The following is a 25177-nucleotide window of genomic DNA, read 5'->3' as shown; positions in this document are numbered from 1 at the left end:
TGAAAGTTATTTCTGATAAACTTGAGTCTTTTGCTCTAAAGTACTTTTTTCAAAATTTAAAAGCATATTCCTTATTTTTCTTCAGTTTTTTGTTATTTTTCCTGAGGTCTGAATTGATGATTAAAGTACAAGCTTTGATCAGTGGTGTCATCAGTGAGAAACAGCAGTATTGAGATTCTTCTTTCTAGACATCAGTGGCATTTCCTGGCCATCTCTTTTTCAGGCAGGAGTCCATGCTCACAAAGCTTCACTCTCTTCATTTGGTTGTGTTCTGATTGTGCCCTGTCAGTCTCAACATCCATATTGGCCTGCAAAACAGAGACCAATTTTCTTTACCTCTTGCCAGTCTAAACCTCAATTCCTGCTGAAAATCTCTTTCCGAATCAACACTGATGTATGTTTTATTCAAACAAACATTGCCCCACTACCTTTTCTCGTCAGAGAACCAGTTAATTCACTGAATTCAGACCATGTTAGCTTTCAAAGTTCTTCTCTAAACTGCCAAGCTGCAGAAAGCCAAATGCTTCTTAGAAATCTTTTGCATTGAAACCACCAATATGCAGCAGGTCTGCAAAGTCTGCCATCAGACAAGAAATCATCAAGGATTCACAGGAGACTATTGTGGAAATCTATCCTTAATGTAATAGATAATCAGAAAATATCTTTGTTGCAGGGAATGTTATCAAATGTCTTAACTTCTACTTTAGAAGTAACAAGAACCTAAGCTGGAGGACTTTCTCACTTGGGGTGGTCCCTACAGTTAATTTTTTCTAAAACTTTTCAAGCCTCCTCTGACACAACACTTAGATCCAAATTTTCTTTTTCTTTTTTAAAAGTTGATTCCTTCAGCAGTGGAAGTCAGTGAGCTCTAAACTCAGAGCACTCTCTGCAGCACACCTGGAGTGATTCTCCACCTGCAGTGAAGGCTGCCCTTGAACTTTTCCATCCACAAAATTCCCTAGGTTCAGGTTCCCCTGATGAAGGCTCTCTTTGCAAGAAGAAATGAAACATTTATTTTTTTTTTTTCTGAATCAGTGACTCCATGATTTGAATGTAAAGTCTTGACATTGTCCTTGTTGCCAAGCCCTGAAAATGTCACTCAGTCTTTGGTGTTGAAAGGAAACATTTGGGTGATGAACCTCATGTTGGTCCGATGGATGTCTTCAAGGAAGCCATGTCACCTGCGCAGTTACTCTGGTCACCAGTCAGCTTTTTGGTGCTGTCAGTAAGTTGCTGTCATGAATTTGCTGCCACAAAGAGCATATGGTGAAGATGCCTTCTGTGCCAGGAGATTTAATTTAAACCTGCTGCATCTGCAAATAAATTCTTTTAGCTGCTATAATGACAGGTGTAATAAGCTGTCATTACCTTAGAAAAAGAACTTTTGTCTTTTGCAGTGCATCTGACAGAGCTGAGGATCTGGGTTCAAAAGAAAAATACTCAAACCAGTGGGACAAATTGCTATCTATTTTTGGTATTCTGGGGTCAGATAACAGCAGGTGCCTGCAGCAGGATTCTTGTAGTGGAGGGTCTGCATTGTCCTTCTTAAATGTAATTCTGGCCGAAATGAAAAGGTGACAACAAACCAAGCCACTATTACATATTTTCTAAAATAAACTAAACTATCAATCTTCAGAATCATGGTAATACAAATTATTGCCTTTATATCTTCCATGTGAAGAAAATTTGTGAAGAACTGAAAGCAGTTCAAAAGATCTTTTGATCACACTGCTTTTTTCTCAGCCTTCGAGACCAGTTTTCCTCAGCACACCACTCCTAGGTCCTGGAAAATCTGTCCAGGTTTTAAAGTCTATTTTTCTTTGAAAATCTTGTAGAAGATTTTGTCCAGGGAACAATTTAAAAGGCAAGCCATGTTAATTTCTTGCTATTAAGTTCTCTAAGAGAAAAACTATTTGGATTAGATTCTTGTGAAATAACATCTATAGACTCAAACTCATGAGTTTATCCCATGTGCCATCTTCAGCTGAACAGTCCCAGCTGCAGACCGTGAGTCAGTGCAGAAACAAAACCTTTACTACTGAAACTGTTTCAGGAAAAATAGAAGACTAATTTCACAGTCCTACCAAACTTGGCTCCTCAGTGTTCTCCCTAGATCCTCTTTTCTTCCTGCTGAACAACTCGTAGGTTAGTTTTCAGGTTATTGTTTGAAACCTCTATGTCAGAAACTTCTTCATGTTTCCAGCTTGGTCTTCCAGAGCACAGGGGAGACAAAGGGCCTAAAAAATGACTCATTATATTGTAACTGCAGGTGCAAAATATACCCCAAACCTTAAAAGTGGTGACTTCATTGTAGAATTTCTTAATGATAAGGCCAGTAAAGATCATTACATCTTTGCAATTAAAAACGCTAAGACATGTTTGTAATAATAAAACTCATATGCTATTCTTTAATGGGAAGGATTATGATCTTTGTTGTATGGAATAACCTCTGGAAGCTGCTATCTAAAATTCAATTAAGAACACATAATTCTCTGCTGTGCTACTTCTACCAAAAAAGTTCAAAAAATAATATCAAGTTATGAGATGCACCAAGTTTTCATTTAAGATATAAATACAGCACACTGATTCTCACATTTCTTTTAATAACACTGTTTTGCTTCTTTAACTGTATGGCCTTCCCGTCAGACAGTCCATTAGCATGACCTGTGCCTTAAAAGCCACTTGCAAAAAACTCTATAGATTAACAGAAACAAAGGACTGCAAAAAGCATTCAAAAAGTCATCTGATTAAGTCCTCTGCACTGAGCCTCAACAGGCATGTATGTATATGGCTGTGTAAAATCTCTGATTCTAAGGAAATGATGTGATCTGAAAAGAGCTGCAATCCTCTGTTACTTATCAGGAATTACAACGGCCATCTATAATTTACTGCCTTGGCTAATACATTCATGGTTCCAAGGTGATTTCTCACTTCTTCACCTCTTCTTTAATAACAACCCTGCATTAAATCCCTGCTCAACAAAGTCAACAGGAAAATTCCTATGAACTTCAACAGAAACAGGTTTTCTCTGTTTTTCTTCTTGATTTAGATGAGTGGCAACGGAAATCTTTGGCTGACAGATTTATGTAGACACAGCAAGACACCTAAATTTTAAATCTTCACTTTAGCCTGTCTTTTATTTGAGTGTGTGCTTTGGGAATATATTTAGATAATTTTTATATTTCAGTGTAAATCCCGAGGTAAAATGTCACTTCTAAACCCACATTTACCAATTTTTCATTTAATGGATTTGTGATGAAGTGTTGAGCTTGACGGGAGAAATTAAAAGTTTTTGGCTGAGCCCTGATGAGACAGGTGCAGTTGTCTCTGCCTTGAACAAGGGAAAGCACTAGATCATCTCTCTGAGTCCCTGTCAGCCCTATGATACTTCAACATAACTAGTTTGCTTTCAACTTCAATCAGACATACTTGTGGCTAAGGCAGACGAGAAAATAAAAAGAACATGTTGCAGGAAAAATAATGCGTGTAGCTGTTTAAATCCGTTAGCTAAGGGAAGAAAATAACCAGACTTATTTAGGCTCACTACTAACAGGTTTTCTGTTCCTAAATAAGATACTGAGTGAAGCCTTAAGATGGTCTCTTTGATGTAAATCTCATGCTGAGATTCTTTCTCCCTATAATGATGAGGAGAAACATTAGAGCTACAAACAAAAGGGCCAATGAGAATGGGGTTTCATCCTGCCAGAATTGCCTGGGATTAGTAAAACATCATCCTCTGGATGCAGTCTTGTCTTCCTTCTTTCAGCTGCTCTCTTGTGAATTCAAATATCAAAACAACTTAAATGGAGACAAGGCTTTGCACAATAATAGGAAACAAGTCTTTTTGTTTATTTTTACACAAGACGTTAAGGTTCTTGAGTGCAGAAAGAATCTGAAAAAGCTACTTAAAACTTGTGATTTAGGTGTGCTATGGTTCTAATTGGTTCTTTTCATTTTAAGGCTTGTCCCAACTCCTACAGAAGTGAATGAAAATCTTTGCAGTAACTTCAAGGGCTGATAGATCTGCCTCTCAAGCTGCTCTGCAGGGACTCTCTTCTTTTCTTGTCTTCTTGATTATTCTTTTGAAAATACCAAAAGATAACATTAAATAAAAAGGGTAAGAAGTGAAGCAACCTACCTGTTTATTTTGTCTAACCTAAAACTAATTATAAAACAGTTCATTGCACTCTGGGTGGATATAATGTCCATCCAAGGAAAGAAGGATACAGCTCTTCTGAAGGAGAGAAACAAGTTCCAGTAGAGCTAAAGGACAATGGTAAAACTGGGTGGCTCATAACAGTAAAGGGCCTAGTTGGGTTCCAATAGAAAGCTCCAAAACCCTAAATAATCAGCATGTAAATTAAAGAACAAAATTTAATGGCCTTAGTATTTGTAGCAGCATTTGTATCTTAAGAGCCCACTGCACGGGGGTGACATATTTGAGAATCTTTGCTGCAGGGGTTAGAAATTTCCCAGACTGGCAGCTCCAGGATGTTGTCCATGAGGATTGCATAGCCAACTATGCCAGTCTGCAGACTCTCTAGATCTTCTCTGGGGATGTTGGCGAGAAAAGAGGGTCTATTTGCTTGTCTTTTGCAATACTGCTTTTAGTCCTTATGAGTATTCTGTTATCTGCCTCAAACCAACATCCAATAAAGACTTTGAGGTTTTTATGAGCAGCAAAATTATTCTGTTTAACAGAGCCACATGGATTTCTGTCCCGTGTGACCTGCTCCCAGGGCTAGAAGATGTAAACCTAGTCCATGACTAGTAATGAAGTTGGGCAGAGGAGCTCGAGTCAAGGCAATACTTTGGGATGTTCCATAGAAAAATTCAGTCCCGTTCTGTGGTGTCAATATATGTCTCTGAGAGCAAAAAAAAATAATAAGATAATAGAAACAAATAAGCAAACTGAGAGAAAATTTGGGATTTATTTGCAGCTAGTTAATTAATATGCTGCTTTGTTTTATTGCTGATTACTGCTCCCCTTTTCCTCTTCAATGAACATAACCATCAGCTTGCTAAAAGTAAACTCCTCATATGCACCCAATAAAGATGCAAAAGCAGGAAATCCCATAGCAAGAAAGAGAATGGTACCTTGCTTCAGTTATCCTGGGAATCCACAGGTCAGCCCAATGTATCTAGTGCATTACACTGACCTCTAAACCAATTTTGTGTGATAAAACCCTTTGCAAGGCTTTATTAGTTAAACATGGTTTGATCTCTGATCTTTGTGGGATCATGCCCCCAAAGGTGAGTGAAGATGGCCAAGCAGGGGATGATGTGGGGAAGAAGCTGGTTCCCATCACCAGCAATGACAGTCCCTGTGAGATACAGCCCAGAGTGTGTGCTGTCTGAGGCAGCAAGAGAAGGGCATGAATGAAGGAGTTTGGGGAAAGAGACAAAGTTCGTAGGGAAATGTTGTGTGCCAGACAGGTTCAGAATAGTTTAAATCTCTTTCAAATTCCCCTTTTTCACATCTTAAAGGATATCTCAGATCTTTTTTCTTTTTGTCCCACTCTTTTTAAGTAAATATCTAAGTGATAACTTATGACAAAGAGTTATACTTGCAAAATGTCAACATAAAATATTTTCTGGTATAATTAGAAAAATGTGTATTGCTTTTTAATCTGTCAAGACCACCTGCATACAACTGGTCTCCTAAGATTGAGATTTTATTCACTAGTTTATTTGCTACCTTTTGTGTGAGCTTTTCATTTAGTCTCATTGTCAAAAATTTAAAAATCTGTTTTGAAGAAGCAAACTTTTATAAGTTTCATAGTTTGTGAATTCACCTGCTAAAGAGAGACTACCACTTTCCTTGCCATCAAAACAAAACCAAATTTATACACACTTCAGACTTTGCTCACGGCTTCTTGGTTCAATAAAAAAGGGGGGAATTAAATAGTTTCCTTGTTGTACTCCCAAAGGAATCCCGCTAAGTTAAAGCACATTTTAATCTCTTGAGCCGGCAGCTTTATTAGTAAGCATTCCCCTATCTTCAGGGAAATCTAATTTCGCAAATATATCAGAGTCACTTCAAACGCAGCTTTCAGTTGCCATCCACCGGGGGACAAACGGGGAGGAGGAAGTTTGTCAGAAAAGACCCTCTCTGAGCCCAAGAGTGATTACCAGAGGTGTCTCCATCGACTGCCACCCACCTAAAGTCGATAGTACTCAAATGAGTACGCCGGTGTGGACTATATAAGAGAAGCGCATGGCCCTGAAGGGCGCATCCCCCATCTCCGGGCGCAGCACCGAGCGCCCCACTCCGCGCCCTGCGGATCCTCCGCGGGGACCCGGGCTCTCCGACGGCGGCACAGGACCTCGCTCCCCAGCCCGCACGCACCCAGCCCGACTCGCCTCCGCCTGAAGGTAAGCGGCCGCCCGCCGGCTCTCCGGAGGGGATCTCCCCGTGGAACGAGGGGGTGTCGCTGCCCCGGCAGCGAACCGCTGCTGGTTCCCCGGTGACTCCCCGGGTTTGCCGTGCACCCCGGTACGGCAGGGAGGCAGAGCCCGGAGCCGTCGGGGAAAGCCGGCTCTCTTGAGGCTCCGATTAACTCCTTTGCCCAAGAGGATTTTCAAGGCAGGCCAGCTAGAAAACAGTTTGTAAGTAACAGAATTTCCCTCCCTCTTAATCCTACCCGTTTTCTATAATTGGAATAGCTTACTTAGGGCATTAAGTACTGCTCTCGAAGCTCCAGCCTGTGTTGTTTTCGCCCTTTACACCCTGATTTGCGGCACTTCCAATGTAACTCGCCCCTCACTGAACTCCATCCGACTGCCGTCCGTGCTCTGTCCCCGAACCCCCGGTGTGGCACCGCCAAGGCTGGCCCATCGCGGGGGCTGCCCCGCCGCCCATCTCCGCCGGCAGAGCCAGGAGGCACCCGACTCCAGGGGCAAAGGGAGCCGAGCGAATCCCCTGCAAAACCCTGCACCGCCGATATGTGCGGCGCGGTTAATAACCTTCCCCTAATCCGCGTCTATTAAACGCAGGCTCCGCGGAGCCGGGCGAGCGCGGGGGCCGGCGGGGCCAGCGGGGCCGGCGGTCCGTCGGGTCCCCGTTCCGCGGTCCCTCCGCCGGCCGCGCCCGGCCCAGCCGTGCGGAGCGGCAGGCGGGGGTGCCCCCGGGCGCGGCATGGGGGGCGGGCGGGTGGGGTGCGGGCCGGGCCCGCCGCTGACCGCCTTCACTCTCTGCCTCCTCCCAGCGCCGCAGAGATGCGAGGGGCGAAGAAGCGGCAGGCGCTGCCCGCCATCGTGCTCCTGCTGCTGGCCTCGGCCCCGCCGCCGCCGGGCGCCGAGGGCAGGGACGTGCCCGCCGCCGGAGCCGAACGGGGGGCGCTCCTCGACATCCTCCTCCAAGCCCTAGGCGACGACGGCCGCCCGCTGCCGCCCCGCCCGCCGCGGAGGGAGCGGGTGATCTCCCGGCGGTTCAGCGGCGGCAGTGCCCCTCCGACAGACCCCCGAGCCGCCGCCGCCGCCGCCCCGCCGCCCCCGCGGCTCTTCGCCGCCGCCCGGCACGGAGGTAAGAGACGCCGCGCTGCCCCGCGCAGGGGGCCCGGGGGTGCAGTCCCCTCCGCATCCCGTCCCTGCCGCCTTCTCCGGCAGCCGAGCCCGACGGCTCCTTTTCCGGCGCATCCCGCTGCGGGAGGGAGCGAGCGAGCGGAAAGCGGGTCGGGGGATGCCCTCCCATCGCCCCGGGGCTGCCGCGGCCGGGGCAGCACAGCCCAGCCCCGCTCCCCGGCTGGAGATGTGGGGGTATCCGAGGGTCACTGGGGCTTCGGCACCTTCGGCCGGGAGGTCAGCTGCGTGCAGCATTGATCGACAGCCCCTCAGAGCAAGCCTTCCAACTTCCCTATACTGCAGCGCAGCACTGGGGGAACCACATTTCTCCCCAGTCTTAGGAATGCTGCTATGGTCTGCACAAAGATGATAATGACCAATCTGAGCGACATCTCTCTGGATGTACTGCTTTAAACTTCTTCAACTTTGCTGGCTCCCATGTGATGCACTTCTCTAGGTTTGCAGGGCAGATGCAGAAGATCCAGACCGAGCTGGGCATGGGGCTTATTTCACCTTTCGGAGGATGCTCAGACTAGGGCAGGGAGCCATCTCCAGCACTGGCACGGGCCAGGCTTGGCAGTGACAGCAGGGACAGTTCAGGGCAAAGCACAGCTGCCTGGTGATAGTTGCACAGTCCTTGGCCAGGAGACTGACACTGCTAGGCTTGATGCAGAGTCGTGCAAAGACATTTCCTCCTCGAGTGCAGCTGCCTGAGGGGTTTGTGTGGGTCAGGATAGTGCAGTGCCACAAAAAAGGAGAATCTAGTGAGTGTCCCTGGCTGTAGCCCACTAATGTTTTTCTCTTGTTGCCTGCCACAGACCTTGCTGGAGAGAGACCAAACTGAGGAAACCCAAGGAAGTTCCATTTCTTAGGGATTTGTGTCCCTGGAGAGCGCCCTTGTGGCAGATGGCTGGTAATGGGTGAAGCTGAGATGCAGCCCTCCTCAAGTCTCACTGGTAGACTTACTCTTTTCTGTTCAGTAGTCTGTTTTAAATTAAATTAAGCCCCCTTTAGGAAAACTTGAAGTTTGGTGACAAATTCAGAAGTTAATAGGTGCGTAACTGATTGGTAGGTTGGCACTTGTTCAGGGAGATTGCTTCACATTCTAAGGAAACTGGGCTAAAATTTATCAATCAAAAAAGCAATCAGTGCTCTGGCCTTGGAAGCTTCTCAGTCTGATCTGCTCCAGGTCTTGAACTGTACGTCAGTAAGGGGTTGTATTGTCCCAGTGAGCTTCCAGATATTCTTGCTTTTTTCAGACCGTAAAGTCTCTGGTAGTTACGGAAAACCAGCCCAAACCAGATTGCCACGGATTTGTGTGCTGACTGAAAAAAATGCTGCAGGTTATCAGCATGGCTGGTCATAATTGTTTATTTACTGTGGCTTGAGTTCTTTATGCGCAGTGGGCATGACCTCAGTAAAGTAAAAAAGTAAAATAGTCTTTTCAAGGTAGAGTACATGTAGGCTTACATTCTTCTTTTTAAGAGAATGAAAGAGTGAATGAAATATAAACCTGGGAATTTGTCTCAGATTTATACTTTGCAATTATTTCAATAATTACTATTATCAGGTTGTTTGAGGAAAAATTCTGATTTGGACAAGAGTCTCTCCCATTTGAGATGTTTGCTCTTAACTAAATAATTCTATTTAATGATAGAAAGCATAAATATTTCATAATATTTATATAACTTTGAAGGGGAATTTTTTTAAATCCATCAGTATTCTACACAGTAAGATTATGTTTTCTGTTAGTTGTTACTTTTAGTAACTGTGTTATGCACAAAAAAGAACAGCTGAACATCCTTAGGGAAATTCTCCAGTCATCACTGGCATAGGTGCAGTGCTCTTGGGGCAGCCACAAAAGTAGCTGTCTCTCCAGCCTAGAAAGAGCAGATCTACAATTTAAATAACAGTCACATTTTTATAATCATCTTATTTTTTGTTACCAATACCAAGGATACAAATTAATACCTGTCATGATGGTGTGTACTTTTTTTTTTTGGATAGAGGACTGTGACAAGGCTTTTCTTACAAATAATTAACTTTTTTTTGTAGCTTCTGTCATCAACACATTAATGGCAGCTTTTTGCTCCAGCTGGTAGTACCTGATCATCAGCTGAACAGAACAGCTTATCTTCCCCTCACACAGGAAAGTTGTTGCATTCAGTTGAGCACTCAGCCAAGCATTTGAAACTGGAGTTATGTATTTTGATTGTCTGTAGCTGCTGAAAATCAAACCAAGAGTCTGATTTAAAAGACAATTGAGCAGCTAATTACTTCTTTTGTTTGAAACAAAAAGCATCAGGAATAGTGCTGTATATAGAAAAGAGAATGCAAGACAATTTCTGTGTGTTTTTCTTTTCCTTTTTTTTCTTTTCTGAGGATGCTTCTCTGTATTATCAATGAGTTGAATAGCAGGAAAACTGAAATGTGCTTTCCCTTCCTCTCCTCTCCTCTCATTCCCTCACTCCTGGGACTCTCTCCAGCTTTGGTCTAGCCACTCACTGAGCTGCACCTCCACGCTCACCTTTCTTTTATTTCATTTAGGGGCTTGGTTAACTGTTAGTTATACATATTTATATGTAGTGAGAAAGCTGACCTGGAGTAGCACTGCGTGAATTCTAGGGGCAGCACAGGGCAAGGGACTATAATATATATATATATATATATATAATATATATAACTACACATGCCCAGGGGTGAGGTTTGAAAGAGGATAGGACCTCCTCCTTAGATTGACTGTGTACTGCTCATTTAGCTCAGGCTGTAATGGAAAAGCACAGCACCCACAGGGTTTCTTTGATGAGGCAGGAAGAAGAAGAATGAAACTCTTACCTGTCAGACATTGTACATGTACCACTCAGTTTAGATGCATAAAGAGGATACGAAAGCAAGAGTGTTTTTTTTCTGTGATGCCCCATCTGGATGTGGCTTGCAGGTGGCTCACAGACAGGTCCTGGGCCAGAGCTATGCCATGGGAATAGGAGTTGTGCTCTACCTCATGTGATTTTGTCACAGAGCAATGGGGCATGCCTGAAATAGAGTGGTCACTCAAACCTGTCCACCTGTGTGGGACAGTGAGATACTGTGACCTCTCTGGAAAGGACTCTTTAGGTCTTTCTCGCCTCTTAATTGGTTATATTGCTTAAATGGGTTATATTCCATGTCATGTGCTTCATAACCATTAGAAAATTAGCGTCATGGTTCTTGTATGACCCAGGACACTTATATATGCAATAGAAATACCAGTTTCACCATCACTTTAGCTGTCTTAACTTCTTATCTCTTTTATCCCTACATGTTCAAATGCCTTATCTCACACAGATCTGTCCCTGTTTTTCTTGGTGACCTGATTAATAAGTGAGCACTTACTCTGAACTGTACCTTTAGAAGAAATTCCAACTAAACAGAAAGCAATCTTAATATTTTCTAGGATTCCTGGTAGGATGTTACTAAAAATACAAGTTGTTCCTTTGAGTTATTATATCCAATGGGATTCAAATTTCTGTCATAGCATCCTTTACTTGCCTGATTTCCATGAAGTTTCTATGCTTGAGTGTGATTTTATTTTTTTTCACTAAGAAGTGTCTTTAAGTTTTTTAAGCTTAGTGATGAAAGCTCTTCAATGGATAATCTTTTTTATAACTATCCCCTGCTTCTGATGCATAACTGTGGTCAGCTTTTTTTTTATGAAGAAAACATGTGTTTTCACAAAGAGAAGATTCAGCTTCAGGTTATTTTTGGATGCCACGTCAGGGGAACTAGAATAGTTTGTCATTCTTCTTAGATTTTCTTTGTTACATTTATTCAAACACTTTCCTCAAAACCAGAATAGCTTCCATGTAATTAGATTTAAAGAAATCTTGAGAAATAAAAACTCTTCTTGGATTATCCTTTCCTTACAAATTGCCCACCATGGTAGAGAATAGAGCTATCTTGACTTACAAGCATTAGGGGGCTTTCTAAATTTCTCTTTTGTCCTGGGAGACCAACAAGACGTGTTAAAACATTTTGAGTAGTCATTTTTCAAGCATGAAGGAATGAAGATAAATATTGCTCTGAGTTTACGAGTATGTTCAAATTAGCCTCCTGAGCATATGTACTTCAGATTTAGAATAACATATCAGAGAAGAGAATTTGGCCCTCAAAATATTTAAACTTTGAGGCTGCACTTACGAGTTCAGTTTTATGCCAAAATTTCCTACACATCAGCAGCAGAAAACCGTAAGTTGTCCTATGACGTAGTGCTAGTTTAACTATTCATAATGAATTAGATTTGAAAGATATGTTTGAGGTTTATTTTAGTTTATGGTTAAATCAAACTCGTCCTGTGTAAGGCATAAGAAAAGTTTTGTTATTTTTCCTCACTTAAAAAATCTCCTGTAAGTGTAGTGATAATTACAGCTGGGAGCCCCTAATTCTTCAAGACTTGCTGTACCTAATACTAAACTGCTTCAGTGAATGTAACTACAGATCTGGAGTAAAGAAAGGAGACCACTGAGGAATGTAAACTTTGTCTCTAAGAAATTAAAATGCATGGTATGACATAACACAGAGTTCTTTGTAATACTTAAGCCTCATCCGATTATTATTCTTGTTAATAAGATACATTTATTTTTTTCCCCTGTATTCTGTCAATAAGAATTGCTGGGCATTCATCTGATTTAAAGGAGGAGAGTTAACAAAAATTACATTCTCCAAAATCAAATTTATCAAAAACACATTATCTTAGAAATTAGCAAAACAGTGGATGAAATTGATTTAAAAGAATAATAACAGTTACATTAAAAAAACCCACAAATAAATTCTTCTGATTTATAGTAATCATTCCTGATTCTGTAACTGACATTTTTGAATCAATTATTTTTACAGTCAAGTTGGTAGGTAGGCTTTTCTTTGTTTTTGGAAACAAAACCAGGCAAGCATAGTGTGCTTTTGAAAGATTAATATAATCCATATTCCAAACAGGCAAGGGGCTTGGTTTTCTTTATTTTTAATGAAGTGTACATGATCTGGAAATGAATTCTAAGTTTGTATATTCCCGATCTGGTGGTTAAAAGAAAATATATTGTCATAAATTAGCAAATGTAATGAACCATCAAATACTACTCCTGTCAGCTGAACATCTCTACGGCAGTGTCCTTGGGACAGGGTAGCTGGCCTGGGAGCTGGGAGGAGTGAAGATTCCACAGGGCAATATTCTTCCCAGGCCAGTGGGTCCTGAGGCAGGATCAGAGGGGCTGTGAGGACCTCAGCACACTATGAGGCAGAAATATAAACAGTCCCACGGGGTTCAGTGGAAATAACCATTATTATGGTTATTTCTTGTATCATGGGCAGCTGTCAGTTCCATCCAAAAAATACGAGTGGGCAGGATAGATTTTCATTTCATTTGATGAAAGTATGTCCCAAAGGCTGCAGAGATATTCCTTCAGTTCTGCACAGTGCTTGGCTCAATCACGGTTACAATGGCTTTGCAGTCACACCACAGCTACATTCCTTTCCCTGACTGCTTGGGCTCTCAGGTGTACTGTGCAATATGACTTTTAACTCTGGGTTTGGCAAACATAACTGCCAGACAGTACAGCCAGGCCACTGAACAAAAGGCATGTGAAATTTAGGATGAGGCAGCAGTCTTCCATATCGTGGTGAAGAGTATCAAACCCATGGACCAACCCTGGGAGCTGATGAGGGAGTGAGCAAAGATAAAACGTAATTTTCATGTACATGGAGACCTAAAACAAAGCAAAGTACCAGAGCAGACCTTCAAATGAAGTGGTCACCAAGAGGTTTTGCTCTCACCCCCATTAATCCCAGAGAAGGGCACTGGATATCTGCTATGTCGTGCTGTCCTGGCAGAAAAAGGGAGAAGCCCCACTGAACTGCTGTACCCTGAGCAGCAAACGTTTCAGAGTGCACTGTGCTTGCCCAGGAGCAAGATGGGATGTCAGCATATGGGAAAGCTTTTCTGTTGAGCTATTACTTTGATCAGTATTAGGAGAACTTCTGGGTTTTGTTTTAGTCCTATTTCATATTTTTATAAAACTCATATTTAGCACGACAAGACACTCAATTACTAATGTGTACAGCTCTGGCCCCAAAAAAGTGAATGTCAGAATTTTCACTGTATGACACCAGGATAGGGCCTGAAGTACACCAGGACTTCTCCAATATGCAGCAGAGTGAATAGCAATGAAAGCAGAAGTTTTGTTTCAAAGAAGATCTGCATGCATTACTGTCTGTAATCAGGATTTTGTATTAGTCTAGCTTGGCCCTGAGCCTGTGAGCGAACTGAAGAGCGGATATATTTTGTGTGCTTTTTTTCTTTCTATTACACGCAATTCAATTTTTATATCAAGAAAGAATGGCAGGTCTCTGTGTCTTTGTGGTTTGTTATTTCAGGTGTTAGTCTGCCAGGGAAAGCCTCTGAGAGGTGGGATAATGGCAGTGCACAGGTAAAGGGCTTTTTAATACATTATTGTTTGATAGACTCTAGCCTTGAAAATACACTGCTTCAAGTGTGAGGATGACGTTGCTTGTTAAATAAATATGTATAGAAGGAGAAAGATACAAAAAGAGAATTATATATACATCCATACATCTAGGCACATCCTCTTTTAATTAATAAGGTTTGAGGGAAATTTGCATGAGAATGATGTGATTTAAGAGTTACCTATGTAACTTATAAAGGCTTATCTTTTCCAAAATATAAAATAATATAATATATATCATATATATATATCATATATATATAATATATATATAATATATATATAATATAATATAATATAAATATAAAAATACACAGCATAAAATTAATTGCAAAGAAGTGGTCACTGTGGAAAGCTATAAGCAAAACTTCATAATCAATGAGATGCCCAAGAAAGATGCACCATCTACAAAATGAGCCACTGAAAGGCTGCAGAGAGAAAGGGGTGACTGGTTCCATGCCTAAAGTACACTTAAGGCCACAGCCTGTGTTTGGATCATTTTATCCTTAAAGAAGATCTCTCCAAGTGACCTGAAAGTAGTTTTTGGAAGGGTAACATATCCCCCCCTTATTAACACCCGTTTTTTAGAAAACTAAGATTTTCAGAGGTTTATCTAGTACATTTCACAGAAGTAAACCTACCCAAAAACTGAAATGGAACCTTATCCTTTGTTAATAATTTGTAAGACTTGTTTTAAAACATACCCAGTAAGTACATTTTAATAGTCATGGTAAATATCTTCTTTTTCATTACTTGCATTCATAAGACATTACAATGTCATAAGACATTGTACTGGAAAGAAAAACAACAAACAACTCCATGACATTTGTTTATGTTTGGTTTTGCTGGTTGATGGTTAGGCTTTTCTATTCAATTTAAGGATGACTGCTTCATTTTGTCACTTGTGAATTAGAGGTTACTACTTTTGTCTATGTCCTACAGGCTATTTACTCAAGTTTTCTGTGTTTTTAATGTCAGCCAATTGGAAAACAGTTGCTCTAGTGAGGGATTTAATTGACTATTGATTACATACTGAGGGCACAATTCTTTAGGTTATAAACAAGATTTAACACATGAAGGATCCAAGTGTTTGATTGATTAGTGGCCATTTTGATATTATCCTACATTTTATTATGTCTGCTTGTGCAAAAAAATCATTAATGTTCAGCGCTCCACTGTTTTTACCAAAACAGTGCTTAAAAGTTTGTTTAACATAGGCTTTAACATCAGTGAAAAAAATACTATTTGGAGTTACAAATTGTGGCAACTTTTTTGATCCTAATACTTTGCTTTTAAACACACAGTTAAAATGTATGCAGCCAAGCAAAAAACACTCATAGTACAGGCACAATTCTGAATGCTAAGAATATTTAAACTTTTCTATTTTTTTGTACGTTTATTCTTGTTGTTTTTTAAAGTCTATTAAGCTTTTCTTTCTCAATTCAAGTAAGTTGTTTCAATTGCATTTTAGTATGTATTATCTTATTATGTGATTTGAAATCTGTGTCTTTAGCTCAAAGAAAAACATTTAAAGTTACATCAGCAAAGCAATTGTTGCCATGTTCCTTGCAGATTTTAGACAGGATCCTGAGTGACATAGCATAAATCTAATTAAGGCTTTTCTGCTCAAATTATTTCCTCCTTTTTTACTCAAGCCCGTAAAATTAAGTGAAAAGCAAAATAAAGCCCTACTGGAAAACAGTCAGAAATTTTTTCTTCCTTAATCTGTTCTGTTTATGATGACTTTGAAGTGAAGTGTTAGAAAATGCATTCTTTTCAGTATATGTGGCAGTAGTGGATGTATACCCAGTGGATGTATATCCTGGATTAGTAAAACCCTTAAATCCCACTGGATTAAAATAAGTAAGGAGATAGCTGTGATGTTATTACTCTAATCAAGATGGAGTAATTACTTCTTTGTCTGTTAATGACATAGCATGCCCAACACGAGACATCTCTGCTGTCACAGAAATGTCAATTTAGGAAATCTAGGAAAAAAATTTTCAGAACTTGTCTTTTGCATGATAAACAAAGATTTATGGCTGAGACATACTAATAAGAGAATTTTTTGTGGCCTTCAGGTAGACCTTCTGTGTCAGAAGACAATCTAGAGCAGGCTAATTTCTTGCATTTCATACTATGCAACTAAAGTTTGAATGGACCTCTTGGTCAGTAGTAAATTAGTGAAGTACCACGATTTGGGCATCCCATTATTATATGTTTAAATGACAGGTTTGTATATGAAGATAATGTAAACAGATTTCCCCCTTTATTCGGTACCAAGTCTCTTTTCCAGATATCGGGCAATTTTCATTCTTTCAAAAAAGGGATTACTACAAAAGAAATAATTTGTGTGGATAAGACTGGCAAAGGTACAGCAAACTTACCCTCAGACCTCCTTCTCATGAACAGGGTGGCTCTATATTATCTACATGATGGAGTCACTGCACTTGTGAATGTGTGATTCAGCTGCATGGGAATATGGAGGGTCACTTATATAAGATGCAGTCAGGGCTTCCAAAACCCTTGAAACAAATCCAAACTACACATTTATATTGAAGTCCACTGTCCCAGAACTGAGCAGCACCTCCAGAAAAGCCATCTTTACTTTTGGCTGGGATCGCTGTTTCTTTCCTGTCAGAACAAGGAGTGAGAGAAGGAGAAAATCTGGAGATTAAGTATTACAAATATGTTAAGTGTTATCTTAGAATAAATAGAAAACCTCTCAAGTATTAAGGATAGCACTTTCTCTGCAGTTACACTCTATTTCAGAATGCCAGAATATTATAACAGTGAAAGTATTGTTAAAAAAACAGGGAAATGTTGAAGTTGCTCAGCCCCAAGATATGGAAAGTGTCTTCTGCTTTTTTATTTAAGGTGAGCTCTTTCTGTTCCATACCTTTTGGCCCACTGAAATATATGTTTGCATGTATATACAGCTGTTTGTGATCCTTAAAGATAAAACCTCAAATAATAATATTTCTAAGTAGCTCACTACCTTTGATACGTAACACTCAAATAAAATATTTTGATCTTGGTTATACTTTATAAGCAGTCTCCTTATGTAACTATGATAGGGTAAAATGACCCTAGCCTGAGTATAAACTTGACATATATTAACCTGACTGGGAACATCGTTAAAGTAGTAGTTTAGATAATGTATCTTTAATGGAGAAATGGTGTATTATTAATCCATTTGTGATAGATGATGGATATTAATCCATCTGTATCTGTTCTAATTCAGAAAGAAATAGAAACATTTCTAAAATAAGCACAGGAAATGTAAAGTACAGTTAAACATCACCATTTGCACAGCAATCAACCTGGAGCCTATTCATATTAGGAAAATAGAGCAGGGTCTAATTAAGCTCTGGCAAACTCGATTCTATTTCCTTTCACACCAATAGAGTTTGCCTATGTTTGTCAGTGCTGAGTTTGGCTTGTATGCAGTTAAGCACATGTCATCAGTTTTCATTCAGTCAATTCAACTGGTTCATATATTGCCTTTGATGTATTGCAGCTGTTCTTGTGTTTAATTTATGCAAATATTCCAGAATCTACATTTATTAGCAGCCATGATAGCTAAAACAGAGTGCTTTGCAGAACTGCACAAAGTGAATTTCCTCTTAATACTAACAGATATGTAGTCTCTGTATCTTATTCTAAGAGTGGTTTTGCCCTCCAGTAACTTTCCAGGCATAATTTGGAGTCTCTGGATTCATCTGAAATATCATCTGAAATGTCTTGATAGTTTAGTGATTCCAAGTGGCTGATTTTTCTGTTATAGAAAAAACCCATTATGAATAGGGAAAAATAGCTTCAGAAAATAATGCCTTGAATAGTTTGACCTGTCTTTCCTATATGTCTCATTATTTTCAGTGAATTATCCTTTTGTAAGTTTAATGAACAATTAGTACTGTAATATATCTTTCCTCTTGGAAAGGGGGAAGTACATATTCACAGATTAGTATCCAAAATAGCAAGGGTTTCATAGTACCCTAAATTTTCTCATTTGAATTATTTCAGGGATATGCCGTCCTTTTTATTAAATTTTCTTTCAAAAAGAAGGATCTTTTGCTTAAACTCATACATCACATCTGTAATAGTTTTGAGATTTTTTTCTTTACTTTTCAAAATAAGTATGCATTTTAGTGTTTTACATGTTCATATTTCTGACAGAGGCGAAAAGAAAAAAGATGAAGTATGCACATAATGCTAATCTGTCTGTATGTGGTGCTGTTGCAGAGTCTCATAATGCAAAGTATAGTTGTTAAATAAGCTTTTATATTTCAAAGGAAAACTTATCAGAATATATTAATCTAGATCTTTATCCTTTCTAGTTTTAACTGTTTTCTAAAGTGATCTCTAATAGTAATAGCAGAAAAGTAACCATATACACTACAATTGGCTTATTTCTTGATCCCACAGCATTTTCTGATGGAAACAGGGATTTGCTGAGAAGGAAAAAAAAGAAATCCATCCTTCTTAATGTTCTTTTGCCAAGCTAATATAAGGGTCTCCACAGGCAAGGATTAACTAATACAAATATGCTTTCTGAGCAGCTATTGAAGAATTACTAATAAACATAATTACAGCTGAGTTCAAGATATCCAACCTCGTAAATATGTCCTGGTATAATTTCATTACACTTGGCTGAAGCCCTAGAAGAAGCCAATGCTTCAATCTCTTTGTTCAAGTCTTAATGAGATATTGGAAAGTGGCTGATTAAAAAGCATTGGATCAGAAGAGGCTGCTGCATTCTGAATGTTGCTCTCTTTGATGTTGTTTACCTCCCAAGTTGACTCATTTCCTTGGCCAACAATCTGCACATGAAGCTCTGAGCCTACTTTGTTGGACCATTATATAGTGTTTGGAAAAGAAATGTGGTAGGTGGCTGTTTGGTGACCATTTTAAGTGTTCATTGGAACTCACACCTTAAAATAGAGCTCTCCCCAGAAGTGAGGCACAACGATATGGTAGCTAAAGGGGATGCTAAGAAATAAGAGAGATGCCCAAGGAGACCTTTAGTTTTTTCTTAGAAACCACACTTTCCATACTTACTGCTTTTATTTTCTTTCTGTTTGGTAAACCTGTTTGCTACCAGTTTCCAGCTGCCTCTGAAATCAATGATTTTTCTGCTGTCCAAGGCAGAGTCTGTAATAAATCTGTTTGTGACACTGAAGCCTCTGTGTGGCACTGGGGAAGAGCTGTGGCCTGCACTATGTACCAGCATATACCTGTGGAGAGCTCCAGACTTTAGTTAATCAAAAAACAGCCCAGGCATAAGGAATTAGAATGTGAATATCTCTTGAGATTGGACTCAGATCCTTAACTAATTCTTTGAGAGTCTTAACAAATTAAAAGGTGTGGATGAAGTTTGAATAATTGGTGGTCCCTTCATGATGTCTTAGCATTGTTCCATTACTTCCCACAGCACACACAGGAGGCAATCCCTCTGTGCGCATTCACATTTCCCAGCAGATCAGTTCCACACTGCATTGTTGGTCAAAGTAGACTCAAGTAAGTGCAGTGTTAAACTGCATCCTGACTTTTTTCATCTCCGTTGAACTCGTCTCACTTAAAGTTCTTCTCATTGCGTGTATCCCCTACAATAATGTAGGAGGAGCCATAAGGTTTCCCACTCAGGCAAGGGTTGACAAACACCATTGTGGGACCTCACAGTTTTCAGCTGAACCTGTCTTCAGATTATCCTTTTATACAACCTCTGCTCTCTTAGAGTGGAAATGGGGACTAAGAAGTTGGCATGTTTGGTTTAAGGCTCTTTAGGGATGACCTTGCATTGTGAATAAATTATTAAGCATGGCTTGCACAGATAGAAGTGACCCAGAGAACCTGGGTTTAGAGCTTCTGAGGTAACATTAGTAACACACATTGGAAGGACCCTCAGTTGTATGTCTTCTGAGAGCAGCCTGTGTTTTCACTTCAGGTACAATAGCCTAAGGATTATTTAAAATTAACCATATAGGTTTAATTTGAAGAGGCAAGTATACACGCTAAGGATATTTGACACACGGAAATGAGGAATGTAGCCCACGCCTAGTAATTTACTCTTTCTCATAAGAGTATGGCAAAGATTCAGAGGGTGAAATAGGGGAGGAAATAACATGAAAGCTGATTTTGCCAAACAGGTAAAGACTTATTCACACTAGTAGACTCTCCAGCTGGGAAAATCCATGGTTGTTATAGCCTCTGTGCCACCAGAACAGAAAAAAGGCTTGGCTCAGAGAAGAGAATCTGGCTCAAAGAACTTAAAATAAATATCAGATGTCAGAGCTGTGACTTAATTGTTTAGCTAAGTAGATCATGTGAATTACACACAGATTGAGGACCTGGTTTTGCTCCTGTTGAAATCAAGGAGAACAGAATCAGGGCATACTCTCCTTCCAGCATTCTTCAGTCCTCAAAAATGTGTTTGAGAATACACCAGCTCCTAGAATAATAGCTGGGAATTCAGAGAGCTGCTTCTACACAATGCTTTGTGGTTTATTGCTGTAAACGTAAGCTAAGACTCTAAACACATTCTATTTCCTTAGTTGCTCTTGGTTTTTATTCCAAAATTTGACATTCAAACAATGGATTCTGTCACTAACTATGGCAATTGGAGCTCCCAATTCAGACAGTGGTTTTTGACAGTTGCCAGTCTCAAAGAGATACATTGAGATGTACATTTATTTTCCACCCTTTATTGTAGTCTTGCATTACAGCTCTTCCAGTCTTGGAATTAGACCCATGCCCCAGCTCAAGGACATTAGCTTGTAAATATTAGCTTGGGAAATTGTAGTTTTGAAAGACTTATAACTTCGTAGAGATTTTTTTTTTCTTGCAATGAACATCTAAGAGATGTTTGTTACTTTTATGAATAAAAAAAGAATTATTTTTTTTACTCTCACCACTATGCTAATAAATGCTTCCTTTAGTATTTTCAAATTCTCTGTTAAAAATTAAAAAGACAACCTCAAACCAAAAAAAACATACTTAATCATGAAGACTTTACAGAAGTTAGGAAATTATTAAAAGAAAGACAGTAGCACCTAAAAACTTGAAAGGAATTTTTAGTTACAACCAAAATTAAATTACCTGGAACTGACTGTCAATCTTACATTCAGAAAGAACGGGATGTTTTTGAGAGAAGGCTTCACATGTGAAATTGATGTACATTTCCATTATCTGGCTAAGATCCTTCACATAGTGCTAGTGACAAGGTGAAATACTGGCAGACATATGACAGGAAAAAACCCCACATTTGGAAACATCTACAGCCAATTTATGGACTGACATAAATTTGTACAAATTCTGTCTGGATGATGAATGACTTGGTACAGCATGTAACTGATACATTATAAAGGAACAGAGCATAAAGAAATTATTTAGCATCATATTTCTGGACATAGTTGGAAGATGCTGTGGGAGATACTCTGATTTAGATAGGGCAGTTCTTATGTGCTGGTTTCTGCATTCATACTGCAGCTAGGGCTCAGCTTCTTCAAGTTCATGATGATGATAATACCATTACAGCAGTCTTTTAACCAGAACTGAGCTGTGATTTCTTTTTCTGAGAAATGAAAGTACAGTGTCTAAGCACTTAGTGAGAAATTATGTTTTCTTCACAAATGGTGAATTAATCAAAGAAAAATCAAAGTTTAAGGGAAAGAGGAGGAACATAATATTCCCAGTGCTGAAAAACGTGAATAGTTCACAGCAGGAGAAACTATCCTCCCCATTCCCAGTCCACCTATCTTGACATGATTCAGACACGATTAAATGTTTCTTCTGTAGCTTGAATGAGTTAGCTCCCTCCAGCTTCAGGTTGTGTCCTTCCCACAGCTCAGTGCCCAGTCTTGGAGGAGCCAACTCTAGGGATAATCTCTTGCCCTTAAGAGGATGTTGAACTGGTGGCTGGCAAGCCCTTTCAGGCCGTAAATAGTCATTGCTCTGCTGAGGTGGGAAGGCCTCCCTGGAATTACTGTTCATGCCGTTAGTTGTCTTCATAGCAACGATCGCTAACTATTCCTGTCACTCTCTGCTCCCACTCGCAGCTCAGCGGAGTCCAGACAAGGTGTGGAGGCCAAGTAGAACGCAAGGAAGGGGAGAAGGCAAAGGGCAATGGCTTGGGAAGAGTAGGGCAGGGACAGAGAAGAGTGGGGGAAGTATCTGTCTGTGTCCTTACCATGGATGTGAACAGATCTGTATCATCCTCCTCTGACTGCAAGTCCACCTTTTCTCTTTCTGAGGCTGCTGAAGGGCCTTGGTTAAATATAGTTGTCCTCATAGATTCTGAAAGATTGACCTCAGGATGAATAAAGGTAGGAACGTGTTTTGTATCCACTGAAAATGCTCCAAGAGATACAAGATGAACACCAAATTCTCCTCTGCCTGTTTCTCCTACTTTTGTTCTCTTACATCTGCATGAATTTTCTAGTCTTCATCCTTGGTGCTTTTAAATAAGTAGAAAGGTGCTTTTACTTTCGATCGATATGGTGATGTAGATGGATCACAGAGAGTGGGAAGATGAGACTACATGAGCAGTTGTAGTATCTCAAAGATGGTCCTTGGAGTTCAAGTCAGAAAGCTGGGAAAGGAAAGAACTTCCATATTCTTTCTAATTAGCAGCATAATAAAACGAAAAAGCAAAGTCAAGTAAAATCAGTATGTGTTTGCTTTCTGATCTGATTTTGTGAAAGTTTTTATTGAAAAACTGATTTCACCTGAAACATAGGAAAACCTGGAGAAAACAAGAGTTTCTCAGAGGACTATGTATCATTTCTCCTTCCTGCACTTGCATGAAAGAAGGCAGGTTTCCCCACAGCCCATCCCACATTTTGCTTGGGATGGACTGTGCTTGCAAGACTGCCATGGTCCCAGACTGCCATTATCCCTGGCTGGGACAATCTGCTCTCAGTATCTCTGGTGATGTCTAATAGAGGGGTACAAGGATTACAGGACTGAAGGTCTTGCTTTCTCAAAGAAAAACTTCATTCATTTTCCAGCACAGATGAATGGAAGAAAAACTGCAGCAGTGAAGAAAATTTAGAATACAAATGAGCACGTATTTAGAATATAAATTTAGAATAGAAATGAGCACATAACGCCTTCTGAGACAGCAGCACAATTATGGCTCTGGTGCTTCAGAAAGAAAACTTGAAAAAAAATGGACTGCTTTAAAAGTTATCTGTCTCATGATATACACCAAAGTTCATTTGCTTTTCCTAAAAACAGTGATATTTTACAGTTTGAAACATCCAAAAAGGGCCTGGATAATGGACAGTTTTTTAATAAAAATTAGCACTGAATCAGCAGGAGGTTACTTACAGATTGGCCAGAAATGTGGCAAGCAGCTTGAGACATTTTATTTCTAATCCCATGTTCTCCTTTGTATGTAGTAGTAAGTAAACTGAATTAATTCAGAAACAGACTCAATTTAATAATTTGCAGTAAACAAAGAATGGGGGATTTAGGGATAAAACACTGCAGCAAATAAATGTACTTCTTCTCAAAGTTTAAGAACATGTTTTGGTGCATGGTTTACAAACTTGCATTGTTTTTAGGTAAGATGTAGGATTTAATCAGAAGGACTCAAGGAGAGAGATAGTAGTAAGGATTTAAGGAGAAATTATCCCTCTTAGGTGTTCATAGGCCATGATCCAATGGGGATGATAGAACATAAAACATAACTGAAATAGTTATTTTGAATTAAAATTGGTGTTTCACACTCAGAATCATTTGGCTGAAGCCAATGATTTATTAAATCCAGCTATCTGCTATTTTGGGAAGCACATCCAAGAATCTTGTTCATAACCTTTTTCAAATAAATGGAGTTCTCTTCCCTGTTCATCATTCATTAGAGATAAATAAGTACTCCTTTATTCTTGAAGAAAGATCAGAGTCACGTCTTTCGTGTTACCATTTATATTGTAGTATGTACAGAATCTTCCATGCTATTTATAACAGTGTTCCTAAAATTTACTGCCCCATTGCCCAAATAAATTCTATAAATCCAACAGAAATTGTGTCCCACATTTGTCATTTTTTTTCTTGATATCCACCTGAGGGTCTCTGTAAGAACAATAAAGCTGAAAACTACTTGAGTAAAAACTGCCTTCCATAATTCTCTTGCAATTACATGAATTAAGTGTTAATGAATGAGAGGGAGTATATGACTATCAGTGAAAGTAGAATTTGCCTCTGGTCACTGTAAAAAGGCAGCACTTCAAATTAAATTTCAAAACTATTTTTAGAAATCTTAAAAGAAATAATGAATATTCCATTCCAAGCAAAAGGTAAATATGGAGAAATTTGAAATACTTCAAATCTATTCACATCTCTAGTGTGCAGGTGTCATCCCACAAACAAATTTTATGAGGACAAACATAGATCTACAGACAAAAACTAAGCTTGCAGAAGTAGGAAAGATGTATACTTTGCTCTTTATATGTTTTCAATGGGCTTATTTTCACACCATTTGTAGGTGTCCTTATTTGTTTTGGGTTTTTTTATTAGTTTTAGGAATCCCATTATACAATAATTTGTGCATTTTTTTTAAATGTCCAGTATTTGCAGTAGAACCAAATTGATTTCACTTAACCAAATTGATCGCATTTATGCTCCTGAGTGCCCTGTGGATATTAATTTAATTTCTGGTTTTAAGGGAGCAGCTGATGTAGATAAGACTTACAAGGGTGAGTAAGAGAGATGGGACATAAGTGAATAGACATTCTGGGATAAGAGTGAATGGTTGACTTTAGAGCGAAGAGAGAACAAAAATAGAAATCGTGACTAAATGCCAGACTGTGATTTTGGAAGCTAGTGCTTCCTTTTACACCCATCTTTAGCAGAGTTAATAATAACACTGATTTTTTTTTAATGTAATACTCCTGACAACGGTGGCTGGCATGGCAAACTTCATCAACCATTATGAAAGCAGACACTGGTAGGCTTTCTCTTTGGGGTCATTCCATTGTTCCTCTAAACTGCCTGATGTCACAGCCCACTTCATTACTCAAGTTTCTGGTGAATGTTCCAGAATAAAATCTTAAAATTTTAAGACCAGATATTATATTCATAACTAAAGTTGGGAGAATTTGAAGATATATCAATTAATCTGC

General features: G+C 39.7%; 1 protein-coding gene across 2 annotated transcripts in view; it reads left to right on the top strand.

Moving 5' to 3' along the window:
- Positions 1 to 6080: 6080 nt before the first annotated feature.
- Positions 6081 to 25177, top strand: part of ALKAL1 (ALK and LTK ligand 1) — a 38391-nt gene continuing 19294 nt past the window's right edge. Inside the window, exons 1-2 of one of the 2 annotated variants that reach the window (XM_019008901.2) lie at positions 6081 to 6375; positions 7209 to 7525. In XM_019008901.2, the coding sequence (XP_018864446.1) occupies positions 7219 to 7525 (307 nt within the window). In that variant the 5' untranslated portion in view covers positions 6081 to 6375; positions 7209 to 7218. The remainder of the gene's footprint in view (positions 6376 to 7208; positions 7526 to 25177) is intronic. The other variant, XM_019008900.2, reaches the window with a different exon arrangement.

This window comes from Parus major, chromosome 2 (assembly GCF_001522545.3).
Source record: "Parus major isolate Abel chromosome 2, Parus_major1.1, whole genome shotgun sequence".
Taxonomy (NCBI): domain Eukaryota; kingdom Metazoa; phylum Chordata; class Aves; order Passeriformes; family Paridae; genus Parus; species Parus major.
This window is presented reverse-complemented; position numbering and strand designations above follow the sequence as displayed.